At 39.5% G+C, this 21,429-nt stretch overlaps 2 protein-coding genes across 5 annotated transcripts in view; one reads left to right on the top strand and one right to left on the bottom strand.

Moving 5' to 3' along the window:
- The first annotated feature begins 590 nt into the window (after positions 1-590).
- Positions 591-13,167, top strand: desi2 (desumoylating isopeptidase 2). Its single transcript, XM_058386178.1, has 5 exons — positions 591-1,163; positions 8,877-8,949; positions 9,028-9,121; positions 9,213-9,354; positions 10,595-13,167. Exons 1-5 carry the CDS (start codon positions 1,125-1,127, stop codon positions 10,817-10,819), a joined length of 573 nt encoding a protein of 190 aa, XP_058242161.1. The 5' UTR covers positions 591-1,124; the 3' UTR covers positions 10,820-13,167.
- A 1,260-nt stretch (positions 13,168-14,427) lies between these two features.
- The window catches only part of dctn1b (dynactin 1b), a 28,801-nt gene continuing 21,799 nt past the window's right edge, over positions 14,428-21,429 (bottom strand). For 3 of the 4 annotated variants that reach the window (XM_058386621.1, XM_058386624.1, XM_058386622.1), the window contains 9 exons: positions 20,807-20,938; positions 20,104-20,229; positions 19,847-19,989; positions 19,557-19,726; positions 17,792-17,913; positions 16,741-16,927; positions 16,568-16,641; positions 16,391-16,480; positions 14,428-16,006 (listed from right to left, as the gene is read on the bottom strand). In XM_058386621.1, the coding sequence (XP_058242604.1) occupies positions 15,869-16,006; positions 16,391-16,480; positions 16,568-16,641; positions 16,741-16,927; positions 17,792-17,913; positions 19,557-19,726; positions 19,847-19,989; positions 20,104-20,229; positions 20,807-20,938 (1,182 nt within the window). In that variant the 3' untranslated portion in view covers positions 14,428-15,868. Of the gene's footprint in view, positions 16,007-16,390; positions 16,481-16,567; positions 16,642-16,740; positions 16,928-17,791; positions 17,914-18,337; positions 19,391-19,556; positions 19,727-19,846; positions 19,990-20,103; positions 20,230-20,806; positions 20,939-21,429 lie in introns of those variants that run through there. The other variant, XM_058386625.1, reaches the window with a different exon arrangement.

Here is a 21,429-nt window from a genome sequence, read left to right as displayed (position 1 = left end):
AGAAAAACTATTGCACCTCCGTTCGCAATAGGAAGAGAGACTGGGAGGAGTAGCGCGTAGAAATTTGGGGATTAATAATAATAAGAAGAAGAAGGAGAAAAAGAAGAAGAAGAAGAAGAAGAAGATTAAGAAGAAGAAGAAGAAGTTTAAAACGGGAAACTTTGTCAAGCTAATCTAATAATGTAATAACACGTGGGAACGAGATGCGAGCTCTGTTACCGCAGACTAATAAGGCGTGACTATTCATCGAGGGCTACGCAAAGCATACGCTTTTTATAATAAAAAAAATTGCATTAAAAAATGGACTGATTTCATTTTTATTTAAATCTTCGAAAGAATTTTGATATACTGTAGTCACTGCGCCTTAGGTGACTAAACCTTATGTCTGAAATAAATGATCTCCTAAGCAGGAATATCACCTGTGGGGCTCCGTTTGTAACGAGCTTACTAAGTGAGGTTCATATTCATATCAGTATTGTAAACAAAAAAAGAATAAACAGAGAGAGAAAGAGAGAGAGAGAGAGAGAGAGAGAGAGAGAGAGCAGTGTTTATAGGCAGTGAGCCAGGCTGGGTTATGTAGCGCTTGTGTCAGTGATCCGCCCCCACTGTTTCAGCGGCTCAGCTCTGATGCTCTACTCGTTGCTCAAACTGGGTGCTAAGATGGTATCTTATCTCGTCTTACTTTAGGTTTCCGCTCACGCCAACAGTCACTTCCTCGTTTGATGGCTGAAGTTTTACGAATATCCTAAGCTTTTTCTTAGTTTCTCCTTTCTTCGAGTCTTCACCGGGGATGAAGCTAACAGGCTAGCAGCAGTAGGTGATGATATTGTTGGCGTTGCGGTTAGCTCACTAGCTTCATCTTTTTATCCGTGGCTAATGGTAAGGAAGAGCAGCGCGGTGTCACATTAACCGGCTTAGAGCTACTTTCCTACACTTGTGTTTTAAATTCTTCAGTAAACCAACGGGGCAAACGAGTTCAACACAACGGAGTGTTGCCGTGAAAGACTTTTTAATACGAAGAAGAAGAAGAAAAATAATCAAACAGCTGAAACAGCAGCAGCTAGCCGGCTAGCTGCCTTTGCTGAACGGAGGAGACGGGTTCTTAGGAGAAAGGGAAGCCTGTAATGGCCAACGAGCCGGTTATTCTGAACGTGTATGACATGGTGAGTGATTTCTAAACAGTTTCATTTTCATTTACTGTCGCTTTAGATGTCTCAGCCAGCTAAAAAAAACAAAACCTCACTTTTGATAAAGAGGAGGCAGTTAAAGTTAGTTTGACTAGTGACTATGATCCTGAGCTATCTAGATGCTTATCAGTCTTTATCTGCTGTTTTATACAAACGATGTGCTTGTGTTAGGACGAAACTGTTTTTCTTCTATAGCGTGTCTGCTAACAAATGTAGATAGAAAGACAACTATCTGTGTTATATAACAAAATACTGGTGTTTGTTCGAACCTGTGAACCACGCTTGGTCTCTTACAGTAGTGTAATTGTGTAGTTTTATGTTCAACATGTTGAATGTGGAGTAATTTCTTCAAATAAACGCTTTTATAAATCACTTTAGAACACAGAATTAAACTTCAGTACTGTTTCTTTTTCTTTATCTTCATCAACCCGAGTGCTTTAGCCTCGTGTTTTGCCCAAAGCACGTAAACACAGTGTTTGTATTCTCTCCTCTGTTACTGAGCAAAACTTAGACCTCGAGTACTAAGGCGTGTTTTAGAAATATGTATTTGTGCAACATAAAGTGTGAGATAGGACTAGACACCGGAATATCTCTTTCCTTTAACCGTCTTCTTAAGAAATATTGCTTCACCTCACCTCCTCTTTGCCAGTCATGGTGTTATTGGCGTTTTGGTGGACAAAGAAAACAGCAGCCTTGCATCTGATGTCATTCATATGGACTGTATACACAGCTCTGGGGTATTCATCTGAAACCTATTAAGGTCCAGTTACATCAGATTTCTTACATACACATGTCCAAATTAGCAACTAATATGACTGAGCTTTTAATTAAAAAAACATTAGTTTATAGTTATAAATAAGACCATGAAGTGGTTATGTATTTGTTTTGCACTGCTGCTTCACATGACCACATTTGACTAGTGCCACAGTCTCTGAACAGATTGGACATCTGTGTTGAATTTGAAGCAGGGACAATAAATGCTTGCTTCTTTGTCCATTCAGTTTCTGTCCTCAGCTGTTCCTCAAACAATTATCTAAACACTGTGAAAACGTTCTCTTTTCTTACCTAATGTCTTTACCCTGGTAATTAGTCTCTGGGCAGATGAGTTGCCTTTAGCGAAATAATTAACATAAATGCAAATGATCAGCAACTACAGAGGATCTGCTCCAGGACTAAAGTCGCTCGAGTATAGCCAGTTTTCTCTATAGCTTTATTGATTCTGTAATATTTAGGCCTGCCATGATAATTATGTTATCGACTTATCATACCCCTCCAAATCATTGAATTCAGGTGTTGTTTTTCAGGAGTTGGGCTTGACCCCTTAGTTCCAGTGAAAGGACCTCTTAATGCTTCAGCATACCAACACATTTTGGATTTCAATTTCTGTCCAAAATGTCTTAGACTGTGAGCCAGGCCTTCTCATCTAACATCAGCCTGACCTCACAAATACTCTTCTAGAGGAATGGTCAAAAATTACCATGAACACACTCCTGAACCTTGTGGAAAGCCTTCCCAGAAGAGTTGAAGCTGTTATAGCTGCAAAGGGCGGGCCAACTCCATATTACATTCATGTGCATGTAAAGGCAGACGTCCCATTTTTGTCCTGGCTCACAGTCTCCTCTCTAATTCATCCCAAAGGTGTTCTATCAGGTTGAGGTCAGAGCTCTGTGCAGGCCAGTCAAGGTCCTCCACACCAAACTCACTCATCCATGTATTTATGGACCTTGCTTTGTGCACTGGTGTGCAGTCATGTTGGAACAGGAAGGGGCCAAGCCCAACCCCTGAAAGTACAACACCTGAATTCAATGATTTGGAGGGGTGTCCCAAAACTTTTGGCAATATAGTGCATATGGACATGACCTCAACCTTTTTTCTGACATTGGTATTGCCCATTGTGTTAAGACGTGTATTTGTTTCTATAATAAATAAATGTCACCAACATGTAGCCACTCATGATGCATCTGTCCGCTTGTCTGTTCTAAGGTTGTGAAAGCTAAACTCAAACTTTGAATATAAAGCAGATTTAAGATGAAATTGATCTAGACCAAAAGACTAGTTTTCTAGCTTTGTCTCATTACCAAGTAAGAAACGAGAAATAAAGAGAAAGGGCTTGGCACTTCCTGTTTAGTAATGTGACGGGGGAAAAAAAGGAGCTGAGGAGGGAATAACTGTAGCTGTAATAACTTATAGATGTTAAACGTTGTCGCTATAAATTGATAAACGATGTTCATTAATAAAATAAACATTTGTACAAATTGGTGTGGTGTAAGAGGAACAAAAGATGCACTGTGAGTGGAAATAAGATTATTTTAAATATTATAACAGTATTCTTCTCGTTATGTATTCCTTGCATGTCTAAAACTGGGTACTTGGTAATCACAGTGAATGTCATATTGGTGTATTTCAAATGATTGTCGTGTTTGTTTGTTTGCTTTTGATAAGCAGGGATAGCTGGTCAACTACGAGTGATGAGGCCAAAGCAGTGCAAACTGCCAGAAAGCGAAGTTTGCCCCATTACAGTACATGTATTTGACTCAATAAGCAAGTAGCCACTAGGCAAATAAATGTGATTGAACATGGTGTATGCAGCATGTCTAATTCTATACTGCATCAGCTACAGCCTGGAATCTGTACACCGTTTAGATCAGCTTTTGCCTCCAGCCGAAGTAATGAAGGCTTTCATATACAAGATTTGATTCTAGTGGATCACGACTCAAGCTGTCTGTGCTTTCCGTGCCGAGAGTTGAGCTCACTCATTAAGATTTTACAATGTCTGTGTGCATGTGCAAGGATTGGCCTCGTCTCAGTTACCAGGCCTGCATGCTGAGGGCCGGCACAGGGTTAAAAGTGCAACAGGATTTGGATACGTCAGAAAGGTTTTCATGTGTTTTACTCTGATCTACTGGTATATCAAGCAGAGTAGGTCAGGCAAAGTGACTTAAAACATCATCTCTTTTACATTCTAGTAATAGTTCAGCCACAATTCTGACATTTATCAGAAAATGAGTCAGGTAGTGTGAGTCTACGATAAGAACTCTTTCTATTTCCTCATGAATAAAAGACAAATCCAAGACTGATCAGTTGATCATTTTTCAACAACACTTTAACTAAGAAGAAACATCTGAGAAGTCTTTCTTTTGTCTCTGAGATACTTGCATGAAATTAGATCATCTTTCACTAGTCCGCTTGTATATTATTAAGCTTTTTATTCATTTATTTTTATCATTTTAATTTTTTGGTGTCACTAAATATTTAATTGCAGTGGTCCTATCTGTCAGCTGATACCGACTCAATTAGTGCAGCCCTTTATGCATCATGTGTAACCTTTCTGCATTATTGAAGAATGGTCTAAATAATCTTGATAAGTATTATTCACCAAAATCGTATCTTCGACCAAGTAATCCTTCATGTGCTGTTCTTATGTACTTTGCAGAGCCACCATTACTGCCCATACTGGCCAGGCGCACGTCTGTTTCTCAGTACTGTGCATAGTGTGACACCCACATACTATTTTTAGCTGCACTTCTGACATGGTACATATTTCTATCACGGTGCCTAAAGCAATGGTCATTGCCTGCTGAATTCTGTATTATTTTTTAAATATGACAAACCTGAGGAAAATCCCGTCTTCCCATGGCATGACTCATTCACTTAATCATCTTATCAGCTGGAAAGTTGCTTCCACACATTTAATCCAGTAAACCACGCGGATCAGCAGCCCATTACAGCAAAGCACTGCCAAGTGAATCTCAATTGAGAGTCCTTCCTTATTCAGCTCATTAACATTATTGTAATGAGTATTAATTGATTGAATTGTCTTCAGCATGGATTTAGTGTGTCGTCACCTAAAATAACAAAGCCCATAAGTGTGAAGGTCATAACAGTATGACAGAAGGTACAATAAAGCCAGTGACGCAGATTGAACCCTATCCAAGCAAGGTGTGATTTAATGTAAAAATGTGTATAATAACTACAGTATAGAATATACAATAGCTTTCAAAATGAATTGCATCTTGCACTTCACATGCAAAAGCACATTCGTAATGTGCTTTATGTAATAGATGATTTTCAGCTGAAGGTGTGTTGTGTGAGTCTGTTTGAGGGTATGTTCTGTACGAAAGGCAGTGTTTTAGAAGCTTTTGCAGTAAATGAGGGCAAAGGTATAATTATTTCACAATCCTGTAATATCTGTGAACTCCGACTAGCTTTTTACTCCTATAAATGCAACAGTATTTTTTAAAAAAACAAAAACAAATGGACCTGTATGTACATGTATAAAGACTCTCAGTGCTTTTAGGTTTCTCAAGCTGTTAATAGGAGCAAAAGCCAGGCTCCTGATTAGAAAAAAAAGTAAACTTTCACCATGTCGTTGAGAGATCACAAGCTCAAAAAATGCTATGTGGGTTGTCTCTGCCTGCCTGTCTCTCTGTCTGTCTCGTGTCTTGTCTCCTGTCAGTCATTGCAACATGGGTGTCTGCTCTATGTGGTCAGGTATAGAGAAGAGGGTGGATAGTGCTTTCGTGTTGCACCATCCTGTGTAAAGAGGCAGTTGGGTGACTTCATGTGTCATGCAGAGATCTGGCTGGTATTTTCTTGTAACAGAAACACCACACAATAATTGCTGATTGAGGCCAAACTATTTTAGACTCTGTCATATCTCTCTGCTCCGGTCATTTGATCTCAATGTACAAGGTACAGTGTAATGTCTGGATTGTTAATATGAATTAAAACACATCTAAGTTATAAAGCTCTTTTATCTTAGCTGATTATTCTGTTTGTCTACACACTAACCACACAATCAACACGAGATCTTTGTTCTGTTTGGTTCAAGTGAAAACCTTTAGACACACCAGCCAACAAACTGCACTTGTTGATTATATTCTCTATTAAAAATGTCATTTAAAGCAGTGCTTAAAAACAGCGTTTACTGACTAAGGCATGGCAGCAGTGTTGCTCTGAAACGGCTTGTCGCCCTGTCTAGGACGTATTTCTGCTTTGTACCTAGTTGTTCTGGGAGAGATCCAGAGCTGAGGACGTTTCTGACACCCAGCCACATGCTTAGAAACAGCTGAGTTGAGATTGGTCAGGCTTAGCTTTGATTAATTCCAGGCCTGTTTGCTTTTGCTGGAATTCTTTTCCCTAAATTTCAATTTGGATCAAATTTTAACCTGAATTTTTGTTGCCAAGATTTGAAAAGAAGTGAATTTAGACCCAGTATTAGTCTATGACCAAGATTTGCCACAAAACCTGGCTAAGCATTGTTGCTCCCTTTTTCCCCCCTTCGCAAAGCTCTCGTCTGATTGGATAAACACACTCCATCACAGCGATCATGAACTGGACAATTGTGACCGCTCTCTATTGAAGGTGATAGTATACCTTGGGGGAAAAATTCCAAGTTGGCTTACACTGAGGAGAGGCTTCAATCTGGAGATCCACACATGATCTCTGGAGCTCAACCAGAGTGATCATTGTGTTCAGGGTCACCTCTCTTACCAAACGCTCTTCTCCTCTGATTGATTTTTAGATCTTCTATAGACAGGTATCTTTTCAAATTACATGCAGTCTATTGAATTTACCCTAAGTGCATTTCAAAGTGTCTGAATAACTTGTCAATGAGAGATTTTTATATAGTTTGTTTCTTATTAATTAATTCGCAAAGTTAGTTAATGTAATTTATCAATTTATTAATTTAAGTATTTTAGCATAAGGTTTCAAGTGCATATGTGAAATAATAACACAAACTGTTTACACCTTTATACATTGCTGTTCTAACTACAACTACAACCACAACGGTCACGGGTTTCATCGAACCAGGCTTAATATAACTTCTGAAGAAATGCTGCTTCAGTGTCATGCACTGAGGCCTTGAAGAGGTTGTAAAAATGTAGAAATTAACTCCAGCGGGAGACATTGCGTGTTTTTTAATGCTCCTGACTTGCGTTTCCTTTTTATGCTACTTGGAAAAGAAATGTGTCTGAAGAAAGAGTGCTGACTGAGTCAGAAGGCAAGTTTGTGCTTGTGGAATGAATGCATAAGCATGTGGTCATTAAGGATGTGGTGATTTTGTAAGTTTGTCTGTCTTGTGTTACGACAAACTAATATTCTGCAACGTAGATGATTCATTAGCAGGAAATGTCCTAGTGTGATGAATGATTCGCAGCCATGTTACTCTAATTCATACCTTGATTCTATTCATTTCAGTTCATTTTTATTGTATATTTAATTTTTGCCAGTGTGATGCATCTAATTAACAATTATTTATTTATTTATTTATTTATTTATTTATTTATTTATTAATTAAAATCAAAGTACAAAAGAATACTAAATGGTGCAGGAGAAGCATTTCAGACAAGGCACAAGAGCTTACAGTTTATAATGTGTAATTATAGTTTGAAGACAAATCATGAAATAAGTACATGAGGCAAGATATCAAAGAACAGGGTAATAAGAAGCAGGATGTGTGAAGGTACGCAGTGTAAAGAGTGCAAATGATGTGTTCCACTTCACACACAGAGTTCTGCATCATGGCGTTATTCTTTATTTGCGTTAAGTGCTCTTACACAGGATAAACAGTACAGTACAGTGTAGCACAACTGTTGTATGAGAGAGGACAATGGTGCTCAAAACAGACCTTTTAAAAAATGGCCTTCTGATGAAAATCCATAATCAAGCATCACAATTTCCATGTTACCTGACACGGTCTAGTGTCTCCCCACCACCCATCCTACAACAAAAAATATGGAGGTACAAATATTCTTATTGACTGTTATGTAGAGAGACAGAATTGAAAGCTCCGACCTGAACTGAGAGTTTACAAAACCCATTGACATCTGGGTGATGGAACTGGAATTACAAAACCACTAACGTCTGGGACTCATTCCTGCAGCATTCTATAAGTCCGCTGTCTCTGACCATATCATCTGAGTGAGTGCTTAATAAGGCTCCATACACCGATCATGCATAATGAGCAGTGAGAGGTGATGTGAATAACACTGGTTATCTCATCATGGCACCTGTTAGTGGGTGGGATATATTAGGCAGCAAGTGAACATTTTGTCCTCAAAGTTGATGCGTTAGAAGCAGGAAAAATGGGCAAGAGTAAGGATTTGAGCGAGTTTGCCAAATTGTGATGGCTAGACGACTGGATCAGAGCATCTCCAAAACTGCAGCTCTTGTGGGGTGCTCCCAGGTGCCAGATACCACAGCACACCTTCAGGGATCTAGTGGAGTCCATACCTTGACAGGTCAGGGTTGTTTTGGCAGCAAAAGGGGGACCAACACGATATTAGGCAAGTGGTCATAATGTTATGCTTGATCAGTGTATACACCCACTAGGAAGAAGACTTGTAAAGCAAAGTATTGTATGTTAAAGATCAAGCATGACTCAAGTATGTTAGCTATTCTCAGAATGTAGAAATCACTGAAATACATGCCCTGTGTCAGGTGAAAGTGCTTCCATAATGGTTTAAAGTGCTTATAAAGCTGTCTAGAGTACAACCACAAGATACTTTCACTAGCATTGAAAGGAAGGGTAATGTTTACGTTCCTCATCAGAGACAGTTAGTGCTTTTTAAATGTGCTTTCAAACATCTAGCTGTTTATTTGCCGATATTTGCATAAATGTTTATCAGAGTCAGATTGTGCTTAATGGGTTATGCATGTACTATATCCACTCTTTGTTCTTTTCAGTACTGGATCAATGAGTTCACTACCTCTCTGGGTATCGGGGTCTTTCACTCAGGGATTGAGATTTATGGCAGAGGTGAGTTCCATCTCAATTATTGGATATCAGTAATAAGTTATTTCTTCTCACTGTGTTTGGTGTTCTCTTTTGTTGCAGAGTTTGCTTATGGAGGGCATCCATATCCATTTTCTGGCATTTTTGAGATAACGCCTGGCGATGCCACAGAGCTCGGGGAGACATTCAAATTCAAGTGAGTTGTGTAACAGACTTGTTGCTATCCTAATGCACATCTCGGAATGTCATGGAATGTTGTTTTGAATTCTGTCTCCCTTTCTAATAAGAGAGGCTATCGTGCTTGGGAGTACAGACTTCACAGAGGAGGACATAGAGCGGATCATAGAAGAGCTAGGGAAAGAGTACAAGGGTAACGCGTACCACCTCATGCACAAGAACTGCAATCACTTTTCCTCAGCGCTGTCAGAGGTAAGGATTATTGTAGCACGGAATGGACGAAGCAGCAGTTTATGTGAACTTGTACAGCACGATAAACAGGATGGGGGACATTTGATTCTGTTGCAGATAAACTTTAGATTTCTTTACTGACAGAAAATGTGTAGCAGGGGAAAAGATGACATGAAGGGTTTATAGCAGTTTATAACAATCTGACTGAGCAAAAATGATTTGGGGCAGTAGCAGCTTACAAAAGAATTTATTAAAGGCAAAGTGACAGTGATGTCTCCATGCTCATGCAAGAGCTGTCACTTTGGATCAAACGCATGTCATTTGGTTTTTGTCAGTGGTGTATTGGAACGTAGCTATATGTAGATTTTGTCTTGAAATAAAAACATTTTCTAAAAATGTCACACTTTATGCCACGAACAGCTAGTCAGCCAGTGTCAAAGCTGCTGCTAATATGATTAACCTAATATGATTTACCTCTACTAAGAGGTAAAAAAAAAAAAAAATCACTAAAAATTCCTCATAAAACTGCACTATTATACTGACCAGGCATAACATTATGACCACCTGCCTAATATTGTGTTAGCGCCCCTTTTGCTGGCAAAACAGCCCTAACCCATCATGCACTGTGTATTCTGACTCCTTTCTATCAGAACCAACATTAACTTCTTCAGCAATTTGGATCTGTTGGATCTGATCACACGGGCCAGCCTTCACTCCCCACGTGCATCAATGTGCCTTGGCCATCCATGACCCTGTCACCAGTTCACCACTGTTTCTTCCTTGGACCACTTTTGATAGATACTGACCACTGCAGACCGGGAACACCCCACAAGAGCTGCAGTTTTGGAGATGCTCAGATCCAGTCATCTAGCCGTCACAATTTGGCCCTTGTCAAACTCGCTCAAATCCTTACTCTTGCCCATTTTTCCTGCTTCTAACATCAACTTTGAGGACAAAATGTTCACTTGCTGCCTAATATATCCCACCCACTAACAGGTGCCATGATGAGGAGATTATTTATGAGGAGTGTTATTTACTTCACCTCTCAGTGCTCATAATGTTATGCCTGATCAGTGTAGATCACAATACTATGTACATGTTCAGTGTCCACTTTATTGAGAACACTTGGAGATCTGCAAATTTTATGTGATTATCTGATAAATCAGTCGATGTAACCTGGCCTTGTATCAACCTTATCAACATCATACATAAAGTTACTTAAAGTTCTCTTTCCATTTTCTGTGTGCTATCTCTGTGGCAGATCCTGTGTGGACGCGAGATTCCACGCTGGGTGAACAGACTGGCCTACTTCAGTTCATGTGTGCCCTTCCTACAGAGCTGCCTGCCTAAAGAGTGGCTGACTCCAGCAGCACTGCAGTCCAGCGTGAGTCAGGAGCTGCAGGGTGAGCTGGAGGAAGCCGAGGATGCTGCTGCCTCCGCCTCGGCCTCCACACCTCGTCCCAGCCGACACCAGCCACGCCGATAGGTCCAACTGTCATGACTGACGGGTCTCACAGACTGCCTCAAAACTCCTGCTGCCAACAGAGCCCACTCCTTCCAGTGACAGACCTGCGATCCACCAGCAGTGAAGATAAACTCCGTCCTATCAGATAATGGCTCTGACTGAACTGTTGAGGGCCCTGCACTATTGGTTTTATTGTCTTGTTTTTGGTCAAGGACCCTGAGGATTTTCTGCCTGATTTAGTGAAAAACACTCAGAGTTGTTTTTATCAGTGTTTAAAACATTTTAATACTTTTTGCCTCTAATGTTTTGTTTTGGAAACTCAGGACAGAAAGACATTTTCCATAGGACATTTCCTAACTCACCTGTATTTTTTTTGTTCTTATTAATAATTTATGCTGTCTGCAAAAGCTGGATTTTTCTCACTCGCCATTCTCTCCTCTACCACCCATCACCTCAGTGCATCTTTTTTTTTTTTTTTTAAAGGGAGCTTTTGATTACAAAATGTAATGTTTATGTCCATGTATTTATAGGTTCTTCTTACAGAGAAGCTGACACCTGGGCCAAACTACCCCACTTTTGTACTGACACACATCCCATGTCTACCCACCTTGGTGATTGTGCCTAAAGATTTTTACTGTTACTTGCTCAAAGAGAGCTCTGCACTCTTTCTCTACAGTTTACCCGTCAGTCTGCTCTGAGGAGCAGACTCCTTCGTACCCTGCAAAACCTACTTCAGATGTTTATTCCTTTTAGGATTTTAGAGTCTTCTATGTATTGGAGAAGCTGTTTGTATTCCGTTTTATGATTATTAAAGAGAACAATAACTTTTTGGTTCAGAAAAACTTATTCTGATGAATAGTCAATTCAGACCTTTTGAGCTGACCGCAGCAGTTCAGTGGCTTTCTTTTCTAACCTACATGAATGTCACCAAGATGCAGAATGCAAAAACCAAAGGAAAACAGTTGAACTGCTGGTTTATCAGATCTGCATGTTGGATTACTTTAGCTTTTGACATATCAAAACCTGTTAATCAAATGCTTGAAATGTAACACATCATTAGGCTCCAAAAAAAAGAAGTGTTTATAACGTAAAATATTTAATAATACTTTGAAGAAAGAAATATGATTTCTAGAGTCCTTCTTCACAGTGCCTTTCATTTACATTTATGGCATATGGCAGATGCCCTTATCCAGCTTATCTGGAGTGACTTATGTTTATCTCATTTACACAACACTTGAGAGTTTAAGGGTCTTGCTCAAGCACCCAGCAGTGGCAGATTGGCAGAGCTGGATTTTGAACTTAGAAACAGTAGTCCAACATGTCAATCACTGAGCTACCACTCTTCCCACATCTGTTGTCTTTCCTTTTGTTATTAAAACAGAGCAAAGTGGCTGCACAAACTTAAGAGAATATCGTTTCACATGCGGTGGGCAGTATTCAACCCATTAAAACATCACGAAGGTGAATGGGAGGAGAAAAATGGAGAACCAGAGGAAGAGCAGGATGCTGGCTATTTGCACTGCCTACATAGTCCCTTGAGCACATAGCCCGTAGCTGATTGTGTAAATGCTATGAGCAAACCACCAGCAGTTGCCACTCCTGTGTTCCACTCACCATTAACACAATGTTAGTTATTCTGCCTAGAGAGACAGCAGCCAGTGTGGCAGATTCCATAGCCATGTCTATAGGCTCATCTGAGTGTCCACAGATGAGAAGAGTGGTGAGGTGGACAGATGCTGCTTTGTTGTTCCATGTGGTAAATAGAGAAATGTGGGGCATTAGTACTAGTAGTGCAGTAGGTAGGATTGGTGCATCACAGGTCCAGAGTCTCCAGTTCGAACCTGAGCTCAGGTCACTGTCTGTGTGGAGTTTTGCATGTTTTTCCTCTTTCCATTTTCAAGAAACATGCTGCATGAACTGCCCTTAATTGCCTCTGGGTATAAACAAAATGTAAATACATATACATGGGGGTAATAAGTATTCACTTACACATGAATTTATATATTTTTTTTCATTAAACACAGTTTCAATGCCGGAGTTCTTATGAAATCTTGACCAGACATTGGTACTACCTCAAGAAATCTACACAGATAAACAAAATCATATTATTAGTCATTTTTATGATCGATGCGGGAGTTATTTAGCACAGCAATGTTGTTGCGAAGGTCTTGGGAAATCTCTTGATCTCTACCCATTATAAGATACTCCTTTTTCTAACCTATCAACAATGTCTTGGTGTACTTCTTTTTCTTAGTGTGTTCAATACTTTTTTTCCTTGCCTTGTCATGTTTGACTTCTATATCTGTGAGAGTTAATACCAATGTCTGGTTAAAATGTCATGTGAATTGCTGCATTGTGTTTAATAAAAGGTGTTTTGCAATGAATTGGTGTTTAGATCCATCATGACACAGAGCAGGATAAAGCACTTACTGAATAATCCCTAGGTGTGGTTCTGTTGTTCTTCCTAGAAGTTTCAGAAATGTTTCCGAATCTAGATTTCCGAATCTAGATTTCAGTGCCTAAAGAGCAAGCCAGACATGACAGTGGGAAGGGAAATCTCCCTGAGACAACATGAGGAAGAAACCTTGATAGAAACCAGACTTAAAAGGGAAGGTATCCTCTTTTATGTGGCCCCAGATATGACTCATTACTCTTTCACTGTACTTTTCAACTCTATGCTGTAGATATAAACTGTCTTCAGTAAGCTTAATCTTTAGGTTATCCAAGAGAGAGACCATCAACAGCAATGTTTTGGGTATCCTAGTGCTGTATCCATTTCTATCGTAAACGATCTCAAAATCAGTCTCTCAGCAGACTTAAATTAGTGAAATTGCAAGCACAGGATTCTTCTTTCAAACTATTAATGAAGGCACATACAATGTAGTTTTGGGACACCTCTCCAAATATGATTGAATTCAGGAGTTGGGCTTGACCCCTTAGTTCCGGTGAAAGGAACTCTTAATGCTTCAGCATACCAAGACATTTTGGACAATTTCATGCTCCCAACTTTGTGGGAACAGTTTGGGGATGATCCCTTCCTGTTCCAACATGACTGTGCACCAGTGCACAAAGCAAGGTCCATAAAGACACTGAATGAGAGAGTTGTAATTACTCTCTATGATAGCTGTACTCATGTATGATGCACATGAATCATAGAAGGATTTGGCTGGATTTGTGTTGACATCACATGACATGCCTCTACCCAAATCTGTGGAAAATCTGCCCTAATTTTGAATAATTGCAGTCTTCTCCAAATATCGCAGAATTTGACAGAGATCGCAGTATCAAAGAATCCTGGAGGGATTACACACTATTGCATTCGACACCAAGGACACTGCTATTTAAACTCAAGCAGCATGAGAGAATTTATAGGTGACATGAAGAAGGTTTCTTGGAAAAGATCAAATGTTTGTTTTCACTGTACTCATCCCACTCATCCGTCTTTCCTGAACCGGCAGCTGTTCTGAATGATCCCTGACACCCTGCTTTTCTCCAGGAAAATGAGGAAAGAAAGACAAATCTGATTAAAATAATGTAGCTTTTCATGGGTTATTGTGGTTTTTGAGGTTTAAAAGGGTCTCACTGTTAATCCAAACTCTATCAAAACGACAACATATGAAATGCAGCAGTTGATTTTTGTAGCATCTATTAGATGTGCTTTATTCAGCTGTCAAACACATTTTTCACAATGATGTCAATGTAAGCAACATTAGGCATTTTTACACAATAAATAGGTTAATAACTTAAGACAACATTGATTACTTAAGACCACTTGAAATATTGACTTTTGAGCAAATACTGTGTGGTTTGTCCTCTGCCAGCCGCCCCCTCGTCCACTCGAAATCATCACTGACCTTGTCATCTTTCTAATAAGTGTGAATGTCTGGGTCGTATCTGGGCTGCAAGCTCAGAGTTTCTCTTCTCTAAATTCCCTGTTCAACACAAAATGCTCACACAGCATAGAGTAGCGCATTTTAAACAGCTTTGGTTTAAATGTTAAGTCTAATTAGGTCTTACATTGTTTAAATCTCACTCTCATCCTGTGCAACCTGCTATTTAAACCCATCAGTAAGAGATACATGAAATATCTGAATCAGTGTTTGTGACGGTTTGTAATGACGTACTGAAATTGGTTTACATTTTTTTAAAAGCCCAAACGAATTTCCCATAATACACGTATAAGGTAGGCTTTTATTTTCTGCTTTCTGCCATGTCTAATGCCAGTGAATGATGAAAAAGGACAAGAGACGATTAATATTGCAGCCTTAAATCTGAAGATTCCTTGTTTTGATCTGTTATGATTGTAGTAAATTTATACAACAGGCCACTGGGTACAGATGACTAATTCTGAACACTATAATTTTATAGCTCATCATCATGACTGCTTGTATTTGTCCTTGAAGACTTGCAACGTCAGAGTTTTTCAACCTTTTTCGAAAATATCTTGTGATCACAGCAGCGGTCAGCCGTACAAAAATGAGCTCACTGAAGAGTGCAAATTAGCCAAAGAGTGCTGAAGTGTTGAATCAGGGGTGTCAAATGATGCTCAATGATAAACGTTGCTGTTGGGAAAATGGTGCACTTGTGTCCATTTAAAATATTTAAATATACTTAAAAGTTGAAAGGAACAGTTTAGCTTTTAGACTGCAGCCAAAAACAAAAGAAAAAACCCACCCATCTAGTAAACTATATTGTCCTGCTAAGGCAAAAGGCAGCAGCCATCAAAATGATTTGCTCTTTTTGTTACTGCCATTTAATTTACCAGTTTAAAAAGGACTTTAACCGCCTTCAAACAGCATTCTATTCAGATTTTCTAACTACTACTTATATCGCCGGGCATCAACTAAGTGAATAAGAGTTATTTTTTCTAAGCTGCTGCCTTCTGCCTCAGTAGAAGCATGTGCTTCTCAGGCTGCGATGATGTCCAAGGCAAAGACACTTTCCCCCACCAGTCACTGCAAACCGCGATTCATCCGGTTCTTGCGATGGTAAAGTCCAGATGCTTCTAGTGAAATCGGAGCGGGTTTCTCAGGAAGCGGCGGCAGGGCTCGTTCTTGCTGAAGGTTGTGTTTAAGTCTGAAGCAGGCGATGCACTCTCTGCAGCTGGTACTGGGACAGCACGAGCCGATGAACCTGCTCCTGCCCTCGAGCACAAGGAACCATCACACGTCCAACCAACACTTCATCTCTCATCCTCTCCTCCTTAGCCTGGGAGGGACAAAGAAATGTGGAGGCGTGAGAAATGCAGAAGTGAGGCGAGTCTGAGGGTTTGTTGTTGGTTTGTTGCTAAAGCGGCTTTTGTGACCAGAGTAGAATAAGGTTCTGGCATTTTGGTTGAAAAACAATTAAAAATAAATAAAACCTTCAGCAGTGAAGGATGATGTGTAATTCTTTTTTTCCATTTTATTTTGTGTAATATTTGAAACATTTAACAGATAAACCTAGTTTAATAAGGTTCTAGTTAAGAACGCAACACAGATCATCTCAGAATGTATGTAAATGTAAAGATTGGACCACGTTGGTGGACTTTTAAATGTCTGAAGGTGGCTCTTAACCAGCAACCTTATTACAGGAAGGTCATTGTGTTTTTACCTTAACGAAGGAGGTGCAGGGGAAAGTAGCGAAGTCAGATGAAACCTGAGCACCAGGTCTCTGAGACACCACATGCTCCGTCACTTCATCCTAAAGGACAGTGAATGACTGGGTTCAGTTTAAGCCAATCACATTTAACTGGAAAGATTTACACTTGGGCTCTGACCCTGCTTTTACCTTTAGCCTGTCGAGGGTCTCACTGAGAGACTGTAGCCTTGCTGTCTGCTCCAGGAGCTGGGCACTGGGAGTCACTGTACACAAATATATCAATACAAACCTCTCCTATATTAATAGTAATGAATATATCTGTGTAGAAATGTAATCGTAACAAGCAGTTCAACTTCTCTAACCTGGAGACTTTCCAGTGATGTCTACGACTTTGACATTGGCACTCATCTGCAGCAGTGTTTCCAGGAGTTGGTCTGTTTTGCGATAGAGCGCGCTGGACAGGACCTCCGGTCTACAACCCTCACGCCAGGTCAGCTTGGACACATTCAGTGGAGGAAGCGAGGCTAACTGAGCACGCATCTTCTCTGCCTAGATACACAAACATGTCCGTGGAGACCGAATCAGGACTGATGAAGCAGTGATGTGTATATAGTCTGAAATTTTGCCCAGGAATGTTTCTGACCTCAACCAGGGCAACTTTAACAATAACTGGAAGAAATACATTGTAGTGGAAAATTCAGTCAGTGTAAGGCTGTAATAATATAATGTACTATAACGTTATAATATTATAATACTCACTATATTACCTGTTATTTTTTATAGAAGAAAAGTAGCTCAAAGAGAAATCACTCTGTTGTTATAACAAAATTCTTTTTGGTTTCAAGAGATGCTTGAAAATCAAAGTGAATTGGAATTTAATAGGAGCATATTATTATTACAGTAGAAAATTGTATTATAATATTAGTACTCATTATCTGGCAACCTCACCAAGCTCATTTTTTTTTTTTTATTCTCAGTTTTCTCCCCAATTTGGTCATCTGCCAATTTCCACCCACAAGCCCAACACCAGCTACCAACTGGGGAGAGAGAAGGATAATATGTGCTTCCTCACAGGAAGCGTAACACACTTGGAGGAAAGCGCTACATGTCCTCTTCCTCATACATGAGCTTACAAACACCCATGATTGGCTAATATTGCTGTAATATTGCTAATATTGCTGGAACTGACCCATCCCACCCAGAGATCACGTCCAATTTTATCCAGTTACCCCAACAACAGGGTAAAAAGTTTTGTGTTGAGCTACTTGGGAGCCTCAAAGACCATTAGGCCTTTGGTTTAATTATAATTTCCAGTACTACTGGCATTGTAACCAAATTTGAGACCAGGCTAGGGTTTGTAAAAAGTCTGAGAAGTGAAATGTGTGTGTGTGTGTGTGTGTGTGTACACAAGACCTTCAGGATGTTGTTTTCGTTCTTCAGACGCTTTATGCTGAGTCTCTGAGCTTCAATCTGTTGTGACAGCAGTGGAGAATCTATCACCTGCACACCTCCTGCAGCACACATGCCTATAGCACCTACACACACACACACAGACCAGATTACTAGAGAGCCTTTGTCTTTTTAATGTAATACAGCTATCAGCTTAGACATTTTGCAATAATTGTGCATATTTCTGTCAGTTCCATGCACTGCATGTAGAACACTCTCATGAGGGCCATGCTGAGAGCCAGAGATTTTAGGGAGGTCAGAGTGTGTGTACAATGTGTGTCGAGCTATTATGCAAAACTCTTATTATTTGACTTGAATAAAGAGTATGTACTGCACCACATTTCCATTTTTTCAGCTTAAATATGGGAATGCGGCATTTGTACTTTCTCACAATAGTTTCATAAAAGCTGTTTTATAAACTGGAAGTTTTACCAATGTTTATTTAGAACTGATGAAGATGCTGATGTGGTTTCTATTTGAGCTTCTTTGCAGATGTAACTGACTGAGATGATTCTTTGATCCACTGACTTGGTTAGATTCTGAATTTCTGAGGATGATGAAATAGCATACTGCAGTTTTTTTTTAACAAACCTGATATTATTTAAATCATATCTGATATTTTGGCATAAACCTGATGCTCCTTTAGGATCTCATTGATATTCAAAAGAAGTGAAAATGCTGGTCACTTCATCAGATGGCCATTTTTGTAGAACACTTTTGTTTAGTACTTGAGCGGCAGATGGAGATTATAGAGCTTTGGTGCATCAAGGTCACATTTTGTTATAATACCTATTACATTTGTTATAAGACTTAATTTTGGCACAAAGTAGTTTTAAAAAATGTAAAAAGAAGTCAACTTTATACCTTTAAAAACTCGCTTGGGAACAAACTAGCTCACCACCAATGAAAGCAGCTCAGATCATCACCATCACACCACCTTCTTGCTGGTATATCAGTCTGATCCAACCCTTGCTCCATCCATCAGGTCTATCAAGAGTTGTTCAGCTCTTGTCAGTAAACTATTCCATTTTTTGAAATCCAATTCATCCAATTCTCTTCATGAATGGATTCACTGGAGGTCAAATACCTGGCTTTAGACTGCAAAATGGTGGAGTATCCTGCACCTTGATGAACTTTGCTGGTACCAACCTCATTAAATACTATTCTGCTGTTGAAATATGAAAAAACTTTCATTCTCACCTTATCTAAAATATTCCTTGTTGAATCTGACGCATACTCCTTTACACTACGGTGATCGTTGAGGAGTGTAAGTTGTAATGATTGTTGTCTTCTATTCTGTATTTAAATCTTTCATTCATTAATGATAGCTTTGCTTATATACCACAACAATGGCAGATCTATTAAATCTATTAGATCTATTGAATCTAAAGATCTATTCAATTCTCACACTTGGTTTAAATAGTATTTGCCAAATTTGTAGGAAAACTCCCTTAAAGCGTCATGAAAGGAACCCAACAAACCCTTTTTTTTTGCATAATAGTGTGACACACAGTGTAGATCACAGAGTAGCAAGGACTGTCTGCAGTTTACCTTTCTGATCATCTGCAGTGGGAATGAAGAGAGACGAGAAGAGACAAATTAGATTCAGTAAAGGAGAGGGGGTATGAAAGGGAAAAGCAGAAAAATGTGCAGCAGTCTGAGAAAACCTGTTAGATGTTGCTAACTCTGGACACATGAACAGAATCATTTTCATTTTCATCAATCTCACCAGTTGTGATGCCACCAGTCACAATGGATGCAATGCCAGAGGCGGGACTTCCTCTGAGTCCCTCGATGGTCATCTTCGATTGGCTGTTTATCCGCTGTCTCAGCTCCGTCTTCTCTGCCTCAAGTTGGTCTATGTCAGCCTGCAGAGCATCCATGGTCTCTTCAAATTCCCTACACACACAGATTGGTGACACAAAGTACATTTGCTCAATTAAAGATTATTAATCGGTGAGAACAAACCACGGTATTGTGTAAAAGGTCATCAGCTTATTCTAATAATTATTCTCTTACTTCTCCTTCTTCTTTAGGAGTGCCTGGGTCTCATCCAGAATGGTCTGGATTTTTTCCACCCGTTCATCTGCATCCTTTGAAGCACTGTCCAGCTTCTTCTCTAGAAGACTCAGCCGCACGTTGGCCTCACTCAGCTCTTCGCCCTGCACCATGAGTTTCAACATCGATTATCCATTTCATTAATAATCTACATATGTGTATGCAGCAGAGGTATGGGGATGTGGATGTACTGCAATCTCTTCAAATTGTCTGGCTACCTTTATTTTGAGGGATTTCTTGAGCTCTTTGATGACAGTCTCTCTGTCTTCCAATTTTAAGCCGAGTCCTTCGGCGTCTGTGATCTCTGCCCTCAGTGCAGCTGCTCGCACCTCTACTGGAGCCATCTACCACACACACACACACACACACACACACACACACATAGAAACACACTGTAGATCTTTAAACGTTGCAGAGGAAACATCTAAATGGGTTTATGATTCCCCTTACGGCTCCTTTTGGCATCTCAGACTGCTATATACTGCACCTGCACCTTCTTACCTCAAACTGTGAGCATTTGCACTGTTCCATTTTTGCACATCCTGTACTAATGTGCAGTTATTTCTTATTTGTACTGGCAAGGTAGCATTTGCTCTAGTCCACTTTCAAACATTGTGCACTATTATACAGTTAATGTTTCTATTTTTTTTTTTTTTTTAATTATTTATTTAATTTATCTTTAAACTCATCGTTTTCATGATAGTTTGTTTACATTTATGCTTCTTTACTTCATTACTACTATGCACCAGTACACCAAGACAAATTCCTTGTCCATGTAATCCCAGGTTACTTGACAAATGAAAGTGAATCTGATTCTGATTCTTTCTTTTCCAAATGTCAGGCTAAAGCACATAGCTGTAACAGAGTCTTGCTGTAATGACAAATAGTTCTGCAGAAATAAAGCTGTCGTATGGAACTCACCCCAGTCTGTGGCTTCTCCGAGTCGTATTCTCCCTCCTGCATAGCTGTGGCCATCTTATTCATGGTTGCGATGACGACGCTACAGGACTGGCGCAGACACTCGTAGAGATTTATACCCTGGGAGCCGTAGATCTGAGTACGAGAACGGAACACAATCAAATGGGGAATGACCTCTAATAAAGGGATCCTGGGTGGTAAATGGTCCACTCTGGGAACACACTATTGTAAAGATGTACACAGATAGTTTAATGGCTCCCTCAATGAGCACATTAGGTTGACAAGAGAAAGAGTGTAGACGAATATTTTTGGAAATTTCAGTAGAATGCATCCAAAAATCGAACAAAATACATAAAAAATCAAACAAAACTACAAATTAAATCACGGTTATGAGTGAATTTCTTTTGTTGTCTTCCCTGGAACATGTTTAAGGCCAGATATTAAGTTAAGCTGACAATGTACAGTATGTAGATATTAACTTCTCTTTCAAGATCACAGCCAAAAATAGTGTAATTCCTCAGTCTGTCCATGGAACTGACTTTATGCAAGCTTCAAATGAAATTGAAATATCTACAATCAAATACAAATGAAATAAAACCATACAGATAACTAATTAAACAGTGTGC

The sequence above is a fragment of the Hemibagrus wyckioides genome, linkage group LG03 (assembly GCF_019097595.1).
Source record: "Hemibagrus wyckioides isolate EC202008001 linkage group LG03, SWU_Hwy_1.0, whole genome shotgun sequence".
Lineage (NCBI taxonomy): Eukaryota > Metazoa > Chordata > Actinopteri > Siluriformes > Bagridae > Hemibagrus > Hemibagrus wyckioides.
This window is presented reverse-complemented; position numbering and strand designations above follow the sequence as displayed.

Coding starts and splice junctions, on each gene's coding strand:
- desi2 (XM_058386178.1), top strand. CDS start 1,125: ATGGCCAACGAGCCGGTTATTCTGAACGTGTATGACATG. Junction 1,164..8,876: donor TTCTGAACGTGTATGACATG/GTGAGTGATTTC, acceptor TGTTCTTTTCAG/TACTGGATCAATGAGTTCAC. Junction 9,122..9,212: donor GGGGAGACATTCAAATTCAA/GTGAGTTGTGTA, acceptor CTTTCTAATAAG/AGAGGCTATCGTGCTTGGGA.